The 18,119-nt window shown below is 37.3% G+C and overlaps 2 protein-coding genes across 2 annotated transcripts; one reads left to right on the top strand and one right to left on the bottom strand.

The window, feature by feature from the left end:
- Nucleotides 1-426: 426 nt before the first annotated feature.
- On the bottom strand, nt 427-1,581 carry LOC125823359 (uncharacterized). The gene is made up of 2 exons (XM_049502746.1): nt 1,004-1,581; nt 427-778 (listed from the first exon to the last, which is right to left on the bottom strand). Exons 1-2 carry the CDS (start codon nt 1,579-1,581, stop codon nt 427-429), a joined length of 930 nt encoding a protein of 309 aa, XP_049358703.1.
- A 9,434-nt stretch (nt 1,582-11,015) lies between these two features.
- On the top strand, nt 11,016-11,507 carry LOC125823352 (uncharacterized). Its single transcript, XM_049502740.1, has one exon. It carries the CDS (start codon nt 11,016-11,018, stop codon nt 11,505-11,507), a length of 492 nt encoding a protein of 163 aa, XP_049358697.1.
- Nucleotides 11,508-18,119: the final 6,612 nt, after the last annotated feature.

Genomic DNA, 18,119 nt, shown 5'->3' with positions numbered 1-18,119 from the left:
GAATTTCCTTCTCCATAGCACCTCATGCTCATAACAACATCAAAGAACACAATATGCAATTATCTTATTAAAACACAATCATGCTACATCAAGAATACACTTCAGCATGCTCAACTAATCAACTCTAACAACTTTTAAGAACTCACCAATTTATGCATATAAGGAGAACAACGATCATGACACTGATTTTCTCATTTAAATCAAGAACTCAATTTAAAGCATGCATCATTATAAGGAGAAATATAGAAACTCATTTTTTTTCACAAGACTCCAAAAACCATGCATCATGCTTCTACAATTCTATGACTCAAACTCGATTAGGAACAGAAGAAGGAGACAAGAATATCCAAACTCACCTCAACTCATCATTCAACAAACCATCCCCCACTTAGGAGAAACCCATCTAAACCAACACAAAACTAGAAATTATGACTTACCGGCACCTTCATCCGGATTTGCTTCCTTGTTAGCTTGGAGAGCATAGAAATGATTCCTTGCTTGACCATCAACACTAGGACCACTATGAGGAGCTTGCCTAGCATTCCTTCCTTTAGCCACAATATTAGGACAATCTCTCACCTTGTGATCATTTTTCCCACAACCATAGCAACCACTAGTGTCGGATAGACACTTCCCAAAATGCTTCTTTCCACAAGTGGAATAAGTAGGCTTAGAAATTTGAGAACCAGCACCTCCTTCATGATTAACCTTAGGAGCACTTGAAAAATCTTGATTTGGAGCCCTCTTCTTAAACCTAGGTTGTCCTTGATCCTCATACCTACCCATTTTTAAATCTTTCCTCACCCTAGTCATCTTGGACTCCTCAATAGATTGAGCATACACAACAAGCCTAGAGATGTTCATGTCACCATGGAGCATTGCCGTACGACACTTTTCTTTCACCAAGTCGGATACACCGGTAACAAACCTACTCATCTCCTCTCTAGAGTTAGACACCAAAGATGGAGCATACCTAGACAACATAGAGAACTTCAAAGCATACTCATCCACACTCATATTACCTTGCCTAAGATTAATGAACTCCTCAATTTTGCACTCCCTCTTCTCTAGGGGAAAGTATTTACCCAAGAATGCTTCCTTAAACTTCTCCCATTCTATAGGAACCGCTTCCTCCGGCCTATTTTCCTTCCATTGTGTGTACCAAATTTGGGCCACCTCCTTCAATTGGTATGAAGCCAATTCTGCTTTCTCTCTAGAAGATACTCCCATAGCATCCACAATTTTGTAAATCTCATCCAAGAATCCTTGGGGATCTTCTCCAATTCTAGAGCCCAAAAATATCGAAGGATTCATCCTCACGAAGTCTCTCAACCTTGAGGCAGCCGTACTCTCATTAGCATTCACCCTAGGCCCCACATCTCTATTTGCTTGAGTTGTCGTGGCTTGAGCTAGAGTTAGAAAAGCCGCCCTAATCTCTTCATTAGTCATGGCCGGGGGACCCACCGGAAGCTCATTATCTTGATTGCCTATGGGGAATTGGTCACCTTGAAGACCTTGTGGAGAAACTCCCCCATCCACATTCTCCTCTTCCACTTTCCTAGGATTAGCCAGCGTATTCATATCCTATAAACTCAAGAGACGGATTAGGAAAGATACTCATAGGCAAAACTCTAAGGCACGACATCAAGATTAATGAAAGAAGTGAAACTTCTACCGTCCTATAGCCTCTCGCTCATAGATGTGTCGCGATTCACACTGATGAACAAGAGTCTACTAGATGTGGCATATGAGACTTTGAATCCTAAGGGACAATTTCCAAGACCTTATGCTCTGATACCAAGTTTGTAACGACCCGAGAGCACCCCCAAGTCGTAACATGCGTACTCGACCTCTCGGAGGTCTAATACAAGCCTCTTACCATTCATTCATCGCATTCGGTAATAAAAACCGTAAGGAATTTAAGCAGTTTTTAAAACAAATTCATAATACTCATAAAATCTTTCAAACGTAACGAAGTAGAATTTCGAAGTCTCATGTACCATCTTAGACACGAATAGAACATCTTAGGGGCACGAACCTTTACAATAAAATATAAGTCTTATACAATGTCTAAGTGCAAATACTAGAAAGGTAACAACTATGTCCTCGAATATATGAGGACAAACCAAGCTTCTTGAGAATAGTCAATATCACAAGCTTCCTCAAAAGATCTCTTCACTTTCAACCACCTACACTTGTAACAATAGAGAAATATGGAATTAGTACAATAAGTACTAAGTATGATGACCATGCAAGAAAACAAGCACAACGGACATTTACAAGGAATGTATGCTTTTAAGACCTTTTTTAACAAACCTTTACAATGACAAGCATAAACCCACATTTCAAGTCACCATTCACAAATAAGTCCATATTCACATCATTTACAACTCAATTAACACAAGTGTACATTACTTAAAAAAAGATAGAAAAGTAAGTCCTTCATTAATATTTAAGCCTCTATCACAAGTCACCCTAAGCCACACTTAAGTGAATAATGAAGTGACCGCCAATACAACCTCTTCATATACACCTAAGTGTTCCTAAAAGTTACCATAGACAAGGGTTTTATCATTACATTATAACATACTAAGTCAACATTCTTTATAAAACCATTTAGGAGACACACAAACGTATAGGGGACAATCACATAATAGCCCTAAGGCTTAGGGAACTCACTTCAGTATCTTCTAAGCCAACTCGTGCCATGTGTAGATAGCATCACATACTATTACCTACACGTTCTAGAACCTATCCAATATTAGAGTGCACATCCCATATGATGGAAATAGGCCTTAACCGAAAAGACTATACTAGCAAGGTATGGAATCTTGAGTCTATCCTACTCTGTGGAGGTTGTCCTACTTGCCAAGGGTAGAACTGAAAGCAACCCATGTTGGCACATGGTTTAAGAGATGTCCAAGGATGTTCATTGTGCCTAATCTCATGCTCAACTAGGCCACCATCCTAACCACATCCACTCGATGCTTAGCCTTGGTTTCCATAGAGTATTCAATCACATATGTACTAGAGAGGGTTCCTTTTCTAGTTCAACCACCTCATAGTACCTCTTCCCAACAAAGGCCCCATTTCTTAGTCATAGCCAATCTAGGTTCATAAGGATAGCTCACTTGACTTTCTTAGATAAAGATTCTCATGTCGTTCCGGCTCCATTCATATCTAAGTCTATCATTTCACTCAAGAAGGGAACATCACCCTAAGGCCCATCCTTCAAGGTTATACATTTTCTTAGGAAAGCTATACTCATGAAAATGCACTATGCTTAAGTCTTACCAATTCAAGTCTTGGCCTAGAATTCCTCTTTTAGAATTTATAGGAAGATCTTCATTACTAAGTCATAGCCCAACCAAATATTCATATACTCATATACATAATCAAGCTTTAATGACACAAGACAAGATACTCAAGTCTAGCATATGAGCTACAACATCATCTTATAGAGACTCATCATAGTACATCATCACAACATATGACCATTTAAAGAGAAGCATGCTTTCACATTAACATAATAACACTTTATACAATATCACATAAACACCATTAGAACATCTTAACATTATAGCTTCACAAAAACTTTACATATAGCTTCATATAGGACTTTACATATAGCCTCATATGTGTATAATAATACAACAATGTAATAACACTCATATAATGCCCGTCGTGGCCTCAATTCACAATAATGCAATATTCCCACATTATACAACAACTTCACCAATGCCTTCATGACTACAATTCACAATAATACCACACAAGAATAAGATATAACACTTCCACCAAAGGTGTATCCGACCTTCCAACAACAATCAATTCAATAAAGAGAGTTCAAGCCTTCTCACCATAAGCCAAAGCCATAGGCAAAATCACCAATACTTCACCCATAAGGCTTACCACCCTTAATTCATCCATTATCAACAATTAATCATAAATAAACATTAAACAACACAAGAGATATCAATACCATTCACTTTACAAATAATTCCATCAACTTTGAATTTATAGAAATAGACCCACTTCATAGCAAATTTTAGGGTTTTGTAGAAGACAGGGGTTCATGGAGTATTTTATTGAAAAACCACAAACAAACATCAATTAATCCATACTTAAACGTTTCAAATCATTTTTTTGCAAGAACCCTTGATAGAATTCAAAAACAACCTTTTAGTCACTTTTTGAAAACATGGTAAAATCCTTTGAAATTGACTCTAGGATGAAGATGAGTCCTAGATGAAGAGCCACCATACCTCTATTGATGAAATCTCAACGAAATTTGGTGGAAGGGAAGCCTCAATTGAAACCCTGGCTCTCCACCTTTTTGTTCCTTGAACTAGAGAGAACTTTAGAGAGAGAAAGAACTTTGTGGTTTTGATTTTGGAAGAATGAATTCAAAAACACCTCTTAAATGTTTTAATACCTTTAAAATACTTAAAAACACTTAAAATAATAATAACCCAAAGTACCCAAACTACCCCTCTTTTAGTTTGACCTTTTTAAACAAGTGCAACTTAAGTTTTATTTTTGCAGATTTCATCGAGAAACAAGTTCGAGACGCGGAGGTGTTCCCCCAAGTTTTCTGGAAATTAAATTCGAGACAGTAGAGTCTGCGGTGTCTCCGCGACATGGAGCCACTTTTTGGCCATTGGTGGAACAGGTCCGCGACGCAGAGCCACTCTCTCCAAGAATAACTTCAAGCTGCCTTGGCAGCTTGCTTGGCCAAGGGTTGGGGTCCTCCTCGGGGACCCTTAGGGTGGTCCCGGGGAGTCTTACTTGAACGTTTTGACCCTAAAATCATTTATTAAGACACTAGGGTCACCTCCACTGATTTTAAACTCCATACAACACATAAAAACATGAACAACATACTAGAACACACCAACACGTAAAACACTAGTTTCCTAACGTCTTGGTCGCCCCTTGACGTTTGACTTCCAAACTCTTTAAAACTGACTAAAAAGGCAATTCTTCATTATTTTAACAAGTTATTAATGCACAGGACACATGTGAGGCTCTCCTTTATCCTACTTCATTTTGAGGGATGTTGCATGACCCAAGAGTAATTCAAAGTTGAATTAGATGGTTTGAGACAAGTGTAGTAAGACTTCCACTTTGCTTTTATAAAGACTTTGATTCTATGGAAAATATTTTAAAATTGCCGCACTTTTCTATTATCTTGTGTTATGATATGCTAAGGGCTTGTATGAGACCCCTTCGGGGTCAAGTACGCCATGTTACATCTAGGGTGTAGCCTTGGGTCTTGACAAACTTTGTAATCAGAGCACAAGATTTAGAATGGTTCTAGGATTGTCTCAAACCACATCTAGTAGAGTCTTGTTCAGAAATGTGAAGCACGCCACATTTATGAATAAGAGGCCATTGGATGTTTAGGAAACTTCACTTCTTCATTCTCTAAGTTGTGCCATCAAGTTTGGCTCTATTAGGTCTTTTTCATAATCTTCCCTATGGGTTTTAGGGTATGGCTAATACAAGGGAAAATGCTAGGAGGGATGAGGAAGGCAATGTGGAAAACAAGGTTCCTCTTCAAGATCCTCCCCAAGCTCCAATTGACCCTATAGGGGATAATCTGACTCATGCGGAGTTTAGGTCAGCTATCCAAATTTTGGCTCAAGTCGTGACGGCTCAAGTCAATAGGGAAGTGATTGTTCCGGTGAACCCTAATGTGAATTCCATAACTTTAAGAGTTAGGGATTTTGTAAGGATGAACCTTCTAGTGTTTTATGGCTCCAAGGTGGAAGAGGATCCTAAGGAGTTTATAGATGAGATTTATAAAGTGCTTGATATCATGGGGGTGACTTCGGTAGAGAAAGCGGAGTTGGCCTCTTATCAACTTTAAGGTGTTTCTCAAATATGGTATGATCTTTGGAAGGAGAGTAGACTGGTAGGAGCGGGTCCCATAGAGTGGGAAGTGTTCAAAAAGGTATTTCTTGATAGGTTGTTTCCCCTTGAGTTGAAGGAGGCTAAAATGCCAGAGTTCATTAAACTTAAGCAAGGTAGCATGAGTATCGATAAGTATGTTTTGAAATTTACCCAACTATCCAAGTATACTCCAATTTTAGTGATAGATTCAAGGGCTAGGATGAATAAGTTCATGATGGGAGTGTCCGATGTAGTAGAAAAAGAATGTCGAACGTGAATACTTGTTTGTGATATGGATATCTCATGTCTTATGCTTTATGCCAAACAAATTGAGGAGTCAAAACTTAAGGAAAACAATAGGGAGGCGAAAATAGCTAGGACGGATGATGGGAACTTTTCTAATGCAAAGTCAGAGGAACAAGGTCGACCTAGGGTCAAACAAAGATATTTCGGCTAAGATTTTTCCAATACCCCTAGGTTTAACAAAGAAAAGGGTAGTGGGTCTCCATTACCTAAGCCTACTTGCACCGGTGTGGAAGGAATCAACATGGTAAGTGCCTAACCAGCACGGATGGTTGTGGAAAAAGTGGGCACAAAATGAGAGATTATCCGGTGATAAAGGCTAAGGGGCGGGAGGGTAAGCAAATTGCCACTAGTGGCCCAGATGAGAACGCTCAAACGAAGAATAGGTTCTATGTCCTCCAAGCTAGAAATGAGCAAGAGTGGACTCCTAATGTTGCTACTGGTATGTGTTTTCATGCTTTATTAGATTCTGGTATTGTTTGGTCTTTTGTGACTTGATATGTTAGCCTTTGAAGTTGTTTTTAGAATGAAGGATGTTTAGAAGAGTTTTTATAGATTTACTCCCAAGGTGGAGATGGTGTGCTTAGATAGCAAGGTCATTGTTTGTTTTTTGTGATAATGGAACCTCATGAAACTTTTACTTCAGTGCCAAAAGAAGGCCTTACCAAGATAGAGTTCATGATCGAGATCGTTACCGCCCATGTTATTACTAAATTTGGTAGATGTTATACACCGGAAGAATTGGCTCAAGGGGGTCACAAGAGAGACTACCAGAAAAAGCCGATCAGTGAAGCTGAAGCCAATGAGTTTTGGTGAAGAATGGTGCTTAAATATTATTTCATCATGAAACATTTGGAGAAGACACATGCTCAAATTTCTGTGTGGGCATTATTGATGAGTTCACAACAACACATGCATGCTTTGTTAAAGGCTTTGAATGAGACTCATTTTTCAGTGGGGATGAACAGTAATAATCTCGTAACCATAGTAAGCAAAGTCATCGGAGGCCATCATAGATGGCAGATCTGGTCATAATATCTGACCATTGTTGACTCTCAAGCAATTGAATTTTGATCTTGGGAAGATTCGTTAGAACCAAGTCAATGTGAGAGCTTTCGACGGGGGTCAAAGAAAAACATTAGGCGTTGTTAGTTTGGGTATTGAAGTAGGACTTGTAGATTTCATTCTCGACTTCCAGGTGATGGACATTACCACTAGCTACAATCTTTTACTCAACACACCTTGGATCCACATTGCTGGGGCCGTACAGTCTACCTTTCACCAGTTGACGAAGTTTGTGTGGAACGATTACGAAGTAGTAATTCATGGTGAAGGAAGACATTCGATGTGTCTAGAGGTTCTGACTTCAATATATTAGAGACAGTGAATACTACCAGTGATGATTTGGCCTCACATCCTCCTAAGCCTTCCGTTTACAAGATGATAGCCACTTTGATGTTGAGAAATGGATTTGAACCTGGTTTTGGGTTGGGAAAATATTTGCAAGCTATCACCAAGTCTATTCTAATTTTCGTAAAAGGTTCAAAGTTTGTCTTAGGATACATCCCAATAGCAGATGATGCGACGGAAGCTTCGAGTAACAAGGTGGTTGATTGGGAATTAGCAAAACCGGTACCTCACTTATACCGGTGTTTTCCCATGCAAGAATATGACCATGATGATGGCCTCAGGAAGGTAATCAGGAATCTTTTTGAAGAATTTGATGTTGTGCTTGAGGAGATGATTGAGACATCAGTCCTTCAAGATGCCAAACATGAGGAGCAAGTGCCTAATTTCAAATCCACACAACTCCTGGTTCCTCACTTGTCTTGGTAGACAAAGACATATCTATTTTACTTATTTCTAAATTGATGGTAGTCTGAATGAAGCCTATGACCCACCCTTTATGTTGGCTTACCCTTTTAAGCTTTAATTTCCCTCGTGATGTTTCAAAAGGCAGATTGGCCTTTGGTCATGGCCAAAGTTTTTACTTTCTTTTAATCTAAATGAACGCCTCCTATATTTTTTAAATCTATTTCTTTACAACTTACTAATTTGTGATTTTTTTAATCTGACATGGCTTATTTATTATTTGAGTAAAAATAACTTAAAACATGCCAATATCATGTCATGTCATAAGCTAAGTGAGCAAAATGAGATAGATGATGATGAGTTCGAGGAATATGATGAAGAGACCATGGTTTCACAACACCTCGCAGAAGAATTGAAACATTTTGAGAATCAAGAGAAGCCGAATTTAGAGGAGACTGAGACCGTGAACCTTGGAGATGAAGAAAGTGTTAAAGAAACCAGGATCAGTGTCCATCTCATAGAAACTCAGAAAGAAGAGCTCATCAATTTACTCAAGCAGTGTATCTATGTATTTGGTTGGTCCCATGATGATATGCCCGGATAGAGAACAAATATTGTTTCTCACAAGTTGCTGATCAATCCAGATTTCAGTCGGGTAAAGTAGAAAACTCAGAATTTTAAGCCAGATTTGAGTTTGGGAATCAAAGAAGAAGTTACACAACATATTCAAGCCATAGTTGTGAAGGTTACTAAGTATCCAACTTGGTTAGCCAATATTGTTTCGATGCCTAAGAAAGATGGTAAAATTAGAATACGTGTTTATTAGAGAGAACTAAATAAAGCTAGGTCCAAAGACAATTTCCCATTACCGAATGCCCACATTCTCATCAACAACTGTTCTAAGCATGAAATGCAATCATTTGTGGATTTGTTTGTAGGTTATCATCATATTGTGATAGATGAAAAAGATGCTGAAAAGACAACTTTCATTAGACTTTGGGGTGTTTATCATTACCGGGTAAGAAAGTTCTTTGATCAGTTGCATCAGTATAACTTGAAGTTGAATCCCGCTAAATGTTCGTTTGGAGTACCAACTGGTAAATTATTGGGTTTCACAGTCAGTAGAAGAGGCATTGAGCTTAATCCTACCAAAGGCAAGGAGATTCAGGATTTACCACCTCTAAAGGCTAAGAAAAAAGTTATGAGTTTCCTTGGAAATTGAACTATATCAGTCGATTCATAGCTCAATCCACGGTGGTTTGCGAGCCTATCTTTAAGTTGTTGAAAAAAGATGCACTGACGCTGTGAACCGAAGAGTGTTAAAAATCTTTCGATACTATCAAAGATTATTTGACAAATCCACCAATATTGGTACCTCCGCATGAAGGAAGTCCATTGTTACTATACTTGTCCGTGTCAGAGAATGTATTCGGGTGTGTATTAGGACAACATGATGAAACGAGAAAGAAGGAACATGCGATCTACTATCATAGAAAGAATTTTACTCCATATGAGGCTCGATACACTCAAATGGAAAGAGCATTATATGCTTTGACTTGGGTCGCCCAAAAGCTGAAGAATTATTTGTCTTCATATACTAGATATCTTATTTCCAAGATGGATCCATTGAAGTATATTTTACAGAAAGCTATGCCAATTGGAACAAAAACTACTGAATGGAAAATGCTTCTAAGCGAGTTTGACATTATGTATGTTACTCAGAAAGCGGTAAAAGGACAAGCCCTAGTAGATCATGTTGCAGAAAATCTGATCGACAAAGAATATGAACCGTTCAAAACATACTTCCCTGATGATGTGTTGTTCATAGGAGAAATAATTTATGAGTCATATCCTTGTTGGAGAGTATTCTTTGATGGAGAGGTGAATTATAATAGAGCTGGAATTGGAGCGGTTCTTATATTAGAATCCGGTCAACATTACCCCGTGTCTGCTAAACTTCGATTTAATTACACTAACAATTTGGTTGAGTATGAGGCTTACGTTCTTGGAATAATTTTAGCTATTGACATGAATGCCTAAGAGTTGCTGGTAATTGGAGATTCAAACTTGTTAATTCAATAGGTTCAAGGGGAATGGGCCGTGAAGAATCCAAAGATTGTACCATATGTACAACTGGTGCAAAGATTTTGCAAAATATTTCGAAAGATAGGGTTTATGCACACTCCAAGGTTTTAAAGCGAATTTGCCGACGCTCTTGCCATGATTCCTCTATGATCAAGCATCTGGATCAGAATTACGTCGAAGATTTAAAGGAACAACCCGCTCATTGTTCGCATGTCGAAGCGGAACAAGATGGAAATCCTTGGTATGATGATATAAAGAAGTACATGGAGACAAGAATTTATCAACAAGATGTGACATCCAATAAAAAGAAGGCAATATGTCGATTGGCTAACAATTTCTTTCCAAGTGGGGAATTCCTTTATAGGAGGACTCCGGATTTAGGACTCCTCAGTTGCGTAGATTCCATGGAAGCTACAAGACTTCTCGAAAAGGTACATGTTAGAGTCTGTGGACCTCATATGAATGGGCTTACCTTGGCAAAGAAGATCCTTCGAGCTAGTTATTTTTGAATGACTATCGAGCACGATTGTTCTAGATTTGTGAAAAAGTGTCATAAATGTTAAGTACATGGTAATTTTATCCGAGTACCCCCTCATAAACTTAATGCTATGGAATCTCCTTGGCCATTTGTGGCCTGGGGCATGGATGTCATTAGCCCAATTGAGCCACCCACCTCTAATGGACATAGATTAATTTTGGTTGCCATTGATTACTACACAAAGTGCGTGGAAGCAACTTCTTATAAATCTGTGACGAAGAAGGTAGTAGCTGATTTTGTTCATAACAACTTCATATGTCAATTTGGACTACCTGATTCCATTATTACATACAATGGTGCAAACCTCAACAGTCATTTGATGAAGGAGATATGTGAGCAATTCAATATTTCTCACTGAAATTTGACTGCTTATCATCCTCAAATGCATGGAGCCATAGAAGCTGCCAATAAGAACATCAAATGGATCTTGAGAAAGATTATTGATAATCACAGAGGTTGGCATGAGATGTTAACATATTTTTTGTTAGAATACCGAACAACCGTTAGAACATCAATTGAAGCAACTCCATACTTGCTAGTATATGGAACAATAGGAATGATACCTGCTGAAGTTGCAATACCTTCATTGAGGATCCTTCAAGAAGTTGAACTGAGCAATGTTGATTGGGTTCGTAATCGTATTGAACACTTAGCCTTAATTGATGAAAAGAGGATGACTGATGTTTTTCATGGCCAATTATATCAACAGAGAAGGATTCGTGCTTTCAACAAACAAGTTAGCTCTCGAACATTTCAAGAAGGACAATTGGTCCTCAAACGCATCTTCCCCCATCAAGATGAGTATAAGGGGAAATTTGCACCAAATTTGCTACGACATATATGGTTCGTAAAGTGTTATCTAGAGGTGCCTTGATCCTATCAGAGATGGATGGTTAGGAGTGGCCAAAACCAATCAAATCAGATGATGTCAAGAGATACCATGTTTGAAGATTAGTTTTTCCCTCATCACTTTCCTTGTAATCGTATAATTTTCTTGTAACTACTTATGCCCTTTTTTTATATCCTTGTATTGAACTATGTCTGACATGAATTCTCAAAAATGAGATATATAGCCTGCCTTGTCGGCCTTGGTCATTTTCTTACTACATTTTTTTATTTTTTTATTTCCAAAAGGGGAACTACGTTTGACCTTATTCCTCCCTCAACGGGATACGTTGGCGCCACAACGGGTCGGTGATACACCTCATAAAATTTCCATCTCCCTTTATAATGGAAACTGGGTCAGGATTGTGTAATAACCTGTACTTTCCAAACACGTATATGACTAAGTTAACTTGGTATAAAGTGTTTACACTTGAGCTAGTAAGGTAGTATTTTAGTTTAAATATCTAAGTGACCAAGTGTATATGGAATTAAGAGTTGGAAATGGAATAAAATAAGTGAGATGCTTGCTTGACTTTATTATGCTACCAAGTGCATCACCTACATAGAATGTATGGATCAAATTAAAAGACCAAGCAGGTGCATCACCTAATTGGTCTATTTTACCAGCTTAACATGGCCAAGTAGATGCATCACCTACTTGACCAAATTGTTGTCCAAAATGATCAACAAGATTCGTCCAAAGAGGAACCTTATAAGATCAAGATTAGCTGATATTCTTCTTCATTTTAACTTAAAAAATAAATATTCTAGTAATTCTCTTTCAATATCTCTCCTAACCTTCAAACAGCCACCCTTATATCAATCTAGGGTTCTTAAATATGTCTTTTTAATAAGCCAAGGTAAGTAAAATAATTTATATGTTTAACTTCATTCTGCCATGGAAGGTTCTGGAAATCATGTTCTTTATATTTGAAGTGTAGGACAGCCATATCCAAGCTTGAAAGTCCCACTTTCCTAGTATAAGAATTTTCACCAACAAGGTAAGGTCACTGCCCCAGTTTTATCAGTTGGGATGGAGAATTATTTAGCTATAAAACTAAAGAATTCACGGGACAAGGATCGCAAGTCATAAGTTCAATAATTTTCTATTGCGTTGAAGGATTTTATGACAGTTTAACGGCTGTTTTATATGTATATTACTTGGAGCAGTTGGGTAAGCTTATATGATGATTGTATGCAATGTATTTAGGTGGAAATGTCGGGTGTGGTGATACACTATCTATTTAAGAACTATACGAGCTTACTACCTATTACACATTTTACTACTCCTTCACAAGGACCAAATTCAAATTAGTTGTTACTATTAGCTTCATTATGTACTTATATTGTGATTAAGACCTTCAACGAAAGGCTGAGTTGTTGTAGTCATATTGGCCCAAAAACAAGGTCTGTATGGCTAAAAGAACTTTTGCCTCAGCTGTTTCTTTTATATGAATCAACAAGATCCAAGGTTACACAAATTAAAAGTGTTCAATTCTTGTATACACAATATGTTTATATACTGGCAAATGGCTTCATTGGTTTATTTGATCATATACTTCATTTGCTCACATGTTCCTTTCATTGGATATCACTCCCATTGTATTAGTGTCTAATGTTACTCTACATAATCCTTACTTGGTCTAGTTAGTATACAGTTTATATGTTCTAAATTGAAGTGTGCAATTGTCCCTATCTTGAATCTGCCCACGTGTCTCATTAGTTCACATGTTCATGACCCCTATTATTTGATATCGTTTACTGAATATGTTTTAGCCCACAATAAGATTCATTGTGTCATATAAGTTCCAAAGTTAATATTAATACATTAAGGCTACGTACAGTTGTTTCTTACGTCATTGTTTTTAACTCATATATTTTATTCACATGCCTACATCACAAGTATATAGTCAAAAAGTTCAAAAGAGTTATGAACAATCTCAATGATTAAAGGAATGATATAAACTAAATCTATATAATTATGGGTGTTAGCCTAGGGGCTGAAAGTGTAGCATGGGTCGATCCCGAAAGCAAAGCTGTATAATTATAGATGGCAGCTCAGGGGCTGAAAGCCTAGCATGGGTCGATCCCAAAAGCAAAGATGTATAATTATGGGTGGAAGCCAAGGGCTGAAAGCCTAGCATGGGTCTATCCCAAAAACGAAGATTTATATTTATGGGTGGCAACTCACGGGTTAAGATACCTAGCATGGGCCGATCCCAATTATTGTATTTGTGGGTGGTAGCTCAAGGGTTATAATGCCTAGCATGGGCCGATCCTAATTTGTATATGTATGTGGAAAGCATCCCAGGGGTTAAAATGCCTAGCATGGGTCATCCTCTTCTACCACTAATCAGTTGGTCATTTGTATGCCTTAAAAAGATTACAAATCAAAGATTAGTAAAGAAAAGAATGCAACGTACAGGATTCCACAAGTGTAAGAAAAGATGCTCCTTTATCCTTATTAATTCATTTGTTCACGGTAAATGATGTAAAGAACAAAAGCCCAAGTGTATAATGTGTTACTTTACCACACGATAAGACTTAATATTATACAGTGTTAATGCATGACTTATAGTTCTATAAAATACTTACTTCTCAATATAGGTTTATAGGTTAAGTACCTTATTAATTCCTTATCTTCTGTTATCAATTGGCCATTTGTAATTTTGCCTTCTTTACATACTAATATATGTCGTATATGTACTGGCGTCCCCAAGAATGGGGGCGCTGCATTTCTATAAATGTAGAACATATGTAATAATCTGAAGCATCTTTTTGTGTATCCAACCAAGGAATTGGTGAGCACCAATCTTAGCTGGACCTATCATGTGTCTAGTGCTCCTTTGGTTATATTTACAACTATAATTTAGGTATGTTGGGACCCTGTCCCGGCCACTTGATAGTTGTACGGACATAGATTCTCTACTAGAGGCTTCATAGACATCGTAAAGCTGTTATAGGTATTTATAATTTCATTTGTCATTTGTATGAGTTTGGCTAGTTGGAGGTTTAGTGTACTAGTTTCTTTGAAACAGTTCTATTTTGCATAGTGATTCATCTGCTCATTGTAGGTCATTTGTATAGATAGTTTATATGCTACTTGTCTGCCTCACCCTAGCTTGGGGCATGAAAATATGTGGTATCAGAGCACTAGGTTCAAGTGTCCCAGGGAGTCTATGAAGCCGTGTCTAGTAGAACTCTACTTATGAATGTGTTGCGTGCCACATTTATAATTAGGGGGCTGCTTGGACATTTAGGAAATGTGACATTTCATAATTCAAATTGTGCAATAGAGCTATGTTATAAGAAGTTCATTCCTACTAATACTCTATTTTATGACGTCCATAGTATGCCTACCATTGCTAATGCCCGAGGAAAAAGGTAGAAACCTTAAAGGAAAGGTGTTACAAATTAGGGCTTAGTAGAGCTCGTCTAGTCTTACCCTTTGGGTGCACTTGTAGCCACAAATAAGGGGGCTTGTAAAGGTTTATGTGTTACTTGCATCTACAGCTTGGTTTGCACCACTTGTATCATCACCTGGTTCGCCTTAATTGGATATCAAGGGAGATATTTATATTCTTACATGAAGATCGGTTTCCCAATTCAACTAATATGGCCGCAACAATTTCTAGTGCAACATTTTAGAAGGAGACAATTGGTTCTGGAATTTCAGATGTCCTTCATATGACTCATGCAATGGTTATAGGATCTAATCTAATAGATGATATTCAGTACCTCCTCAGTAATATACCTCTAACCTTCAAGGTTACATAGATTAGAGATAAAAGTTGAGGAATGACCTAGTTTTTATCAGTAAAAAGATGTGGCAGTAGCATGATATGATAGGAAAATATACCACAATAGTATTGATTAGAGATACCCCTAGTTAGCCGATAGGGCCTAATTCTTCTATATATCCTTCCGAGTATGTTAGTAGTTAGGTTTTATCAGATATGTACATATGAGTATGACCACCTAGAATAGGAAAACATATAGATCCCTTTTACGGTTAGAAAACTTTGTTGTAAGTTTTTCAATTGTTTTGTATAAAAGTATACGCATAATATCTTCTCATTGTGATCTATCTTTTGGTTATATAGGCTTACTATGTGATCAATGATTAAGGCTGAAAATGTTGAATAGCTATCATAATTTATGATCGGATAAAATATTCAAAGTAGAAGAAATCATAGTATCAGTTAATCAGTAGCAGGAGAGTGATCAGTCACATATGATTAAAGGAGACTAATATTTGAATACCATAGAACAAGTGTGTATATAAACCAGGGCTCCTAGGTACGGAGAGATGAGTAGAGTAAGTTTCGTGACAGTAAGAAAGAAAGATGACATATATGTATGAGAAGATGTTACGGAAGGAGACATAGGTTGTACCCTTACTATAAGAAATGCATGCTAAGAATGTGACAACAAGAAATCTTCAACCTTAACCAGTTGTAAAGATGTACCCAAAAATATTCTCCCAATGAACATTTTGAACTATTGTCAGATAGAGAAAACATTTTAGTATTAAATTGAATTCCAGACAAGAGGGAACTTGAAGGATCAGTTTGATAGAAAATACGTTGATCATAATGTGCTAAACTAGGATGCACCAGTATCATGTGTAGAAAAGAACGATTGTTCATTATGCATATGTATAAACTCTCAAGAGTTGAATAGAGCTACTACCAAATCAATTTTATATATGCCCATAGTATCGATCAAAGCCTGACTAAGAGAGAGGATGATTAATCATGTAACACTTGTTCTTATTTGGTCGCTTTAATGGAAAATGGGTCACAGCATTCTCATTTATTACGTCATTATGGAAAATCTATCAGCATGATTGTACGAATCTAGCTAAGCCCAGAGTGGCTAACCCTCAGAATCTATAAAATCCAAAATTTACATATACTTGACATGTATGTGTGCCTGCCCGTAGGTAAGACTTTATAAACCATAGTTCCTTCAAGTTCAACTATTCATTTGCTTATTTGAAACTTTATAAGGTACCATACATCGATACAACGCTTGCCTTTACCTCTTACTCCTACACACAAATTATAGAGAATTTCTCCTCTATCGTGGCCTCAGTGTTTAGATTGACACTGAAGATGACCAAGTTCCAACGGTTGGAACACTTCAATGAAGAATTCTAAGGATCTAAAAAGGAGATCATGAAGGAATAAATTGTGTGAGCTTTGATGTGAGTATAGAAACACGAGCAAAACTATCTCAGCCACGATTTAGAATCAGCAGCAGTATGCTTGCAATTAAGGTATGGCTAAGAGGTTCTATAGAATGTCTTGTAGCTTACAAAGGCTTCAGCTGCTTATATAATTATACATGCTACATGTCCTATAGCTCATTTATTCATCTGTCATAAGCCCTTTATGGATTATTTTCTAACATATTACATAAGACATAGACCAATTGCCTTTGGGTGTTATACACTTCATAGAACCCTCACTTATTGCTATATGTTTCATAGTTCCTTGGCCTATATGTTATATTTCACCGATTATTTGCTACAAATAATTTGTCTATATTTTATGTGCATAGTACATTAGTTTCGCATATGCTATAGGCATCTTAAATTACTTTCTCTTGGGTTATATGTATCACAGATCACTTGGCTGCATGTTATATGCTTCATAGACCATTTTCCTATATGTTACATGCCTCATGGCTTACTTTCTTGATAGGCTCCACTGTACATTTGCACATGTGTCATATGCTCACTTCTCCTATTTCATATGTATACTTGTTCACGTGTACCACATATCCATGTGATATAGTTCGCCTAATTCATGTTTCATGGCACTTTCTTTTATGATTGTGTCTTATAGTATGCTTGTTTATATGTTACATGTTCTCATAGCTTTAGTACTCACGCGTTATGTGTTCACTAGTCCATTTTCTCAAACGTGTCTCGTGTTTTATAATTCATCAACCCAGATAGTACATGTCTATGTTCTCATTATCCATAGGTCATATGCCTATTAGGTTCACTTGTAGCGCCTTTTCGTGCTGATTTTCATACGTGTCATAGACTCTGTGACTTATTTGTTCATATGTCTATGCCTCTTTGTTTTTTATTTACATAAAGTATTAAACATGTTAGGGTAAAGTTTCACTATATTATGGTGAGGTGGGGATCAAAATTAAAAGGTTGGGCATATGAATTTTAGCACAACATTTACCCATGGATAGATGGCTAAGAAGAGTGCCCTACTTAGATATAAAACATAGAAAATTTAGAGTTTACATTAACTGTGTGTTCTTACAAAACTCACATGTGAAAGACATCATTAGATTCAAAAAGAAAAGGATAGTGGAGCCCTCAATAACATTAAGGATTTTGGTGCAGAATTGGCTAATTTGCTTATGAAGTGGAGTTACATAAATAATTAGATTCAGTACACCTAGTATTTCATGTGTACATGCTATCAAAATGTGTGGGAGATGTATCCTTTGTCGTGCCATTTGGAGATATTGAAGTCAAGACGGAACAATCATTTGAAGGGGTACCTATGTCCGTTTAAGACCATTAGGTTAGGAAGTCAAGGACTGAGAGATGTAGACCTTTTCAGAATAG

This window comes from Solanum verrucosum, unplaced genomic scaffold, assembly GCF_900185275.1.
Source record: "Solanum verrucosum unplaced genomic scaffold, falcon-dt-bn FXZP01000300.1, whole genome shotgun sequence".
NCBI classification, from domain to species: Eukaryota; Viridiplantae; Streptophyta; class Magnoliopsida; order Solanales; family Solanaceae; genus Solanum; species Solanum verrucosum.
Note: the sequence above shows the minus strand (reverse complement) of the source record. Positions and strands in the feature narration are given on the sequence as shown.

Coding starts and splice junctions, on each gene's coding strand:
- LOC125823359 (XM_049502746.1), bottom strand. CDS start 1,581: ATGAATACGCTGGCTAATCCTAGGAAAGTGGAAGAGGAGAATGTGGAT. Junction 779..1,003: donor GGTAATATGAGTGTGGATGA/GTATGCTTTGAA, acceptor AAAAATGGGTAG/GTATGAGGATCAAGGACAAC.
- LOC125823352 (XM_049502740.1), top strand. CDS start 11,016: ATGCATGGAGCCATAGAAGCTGCCAATAAGAACATCAAATGGATCTTG.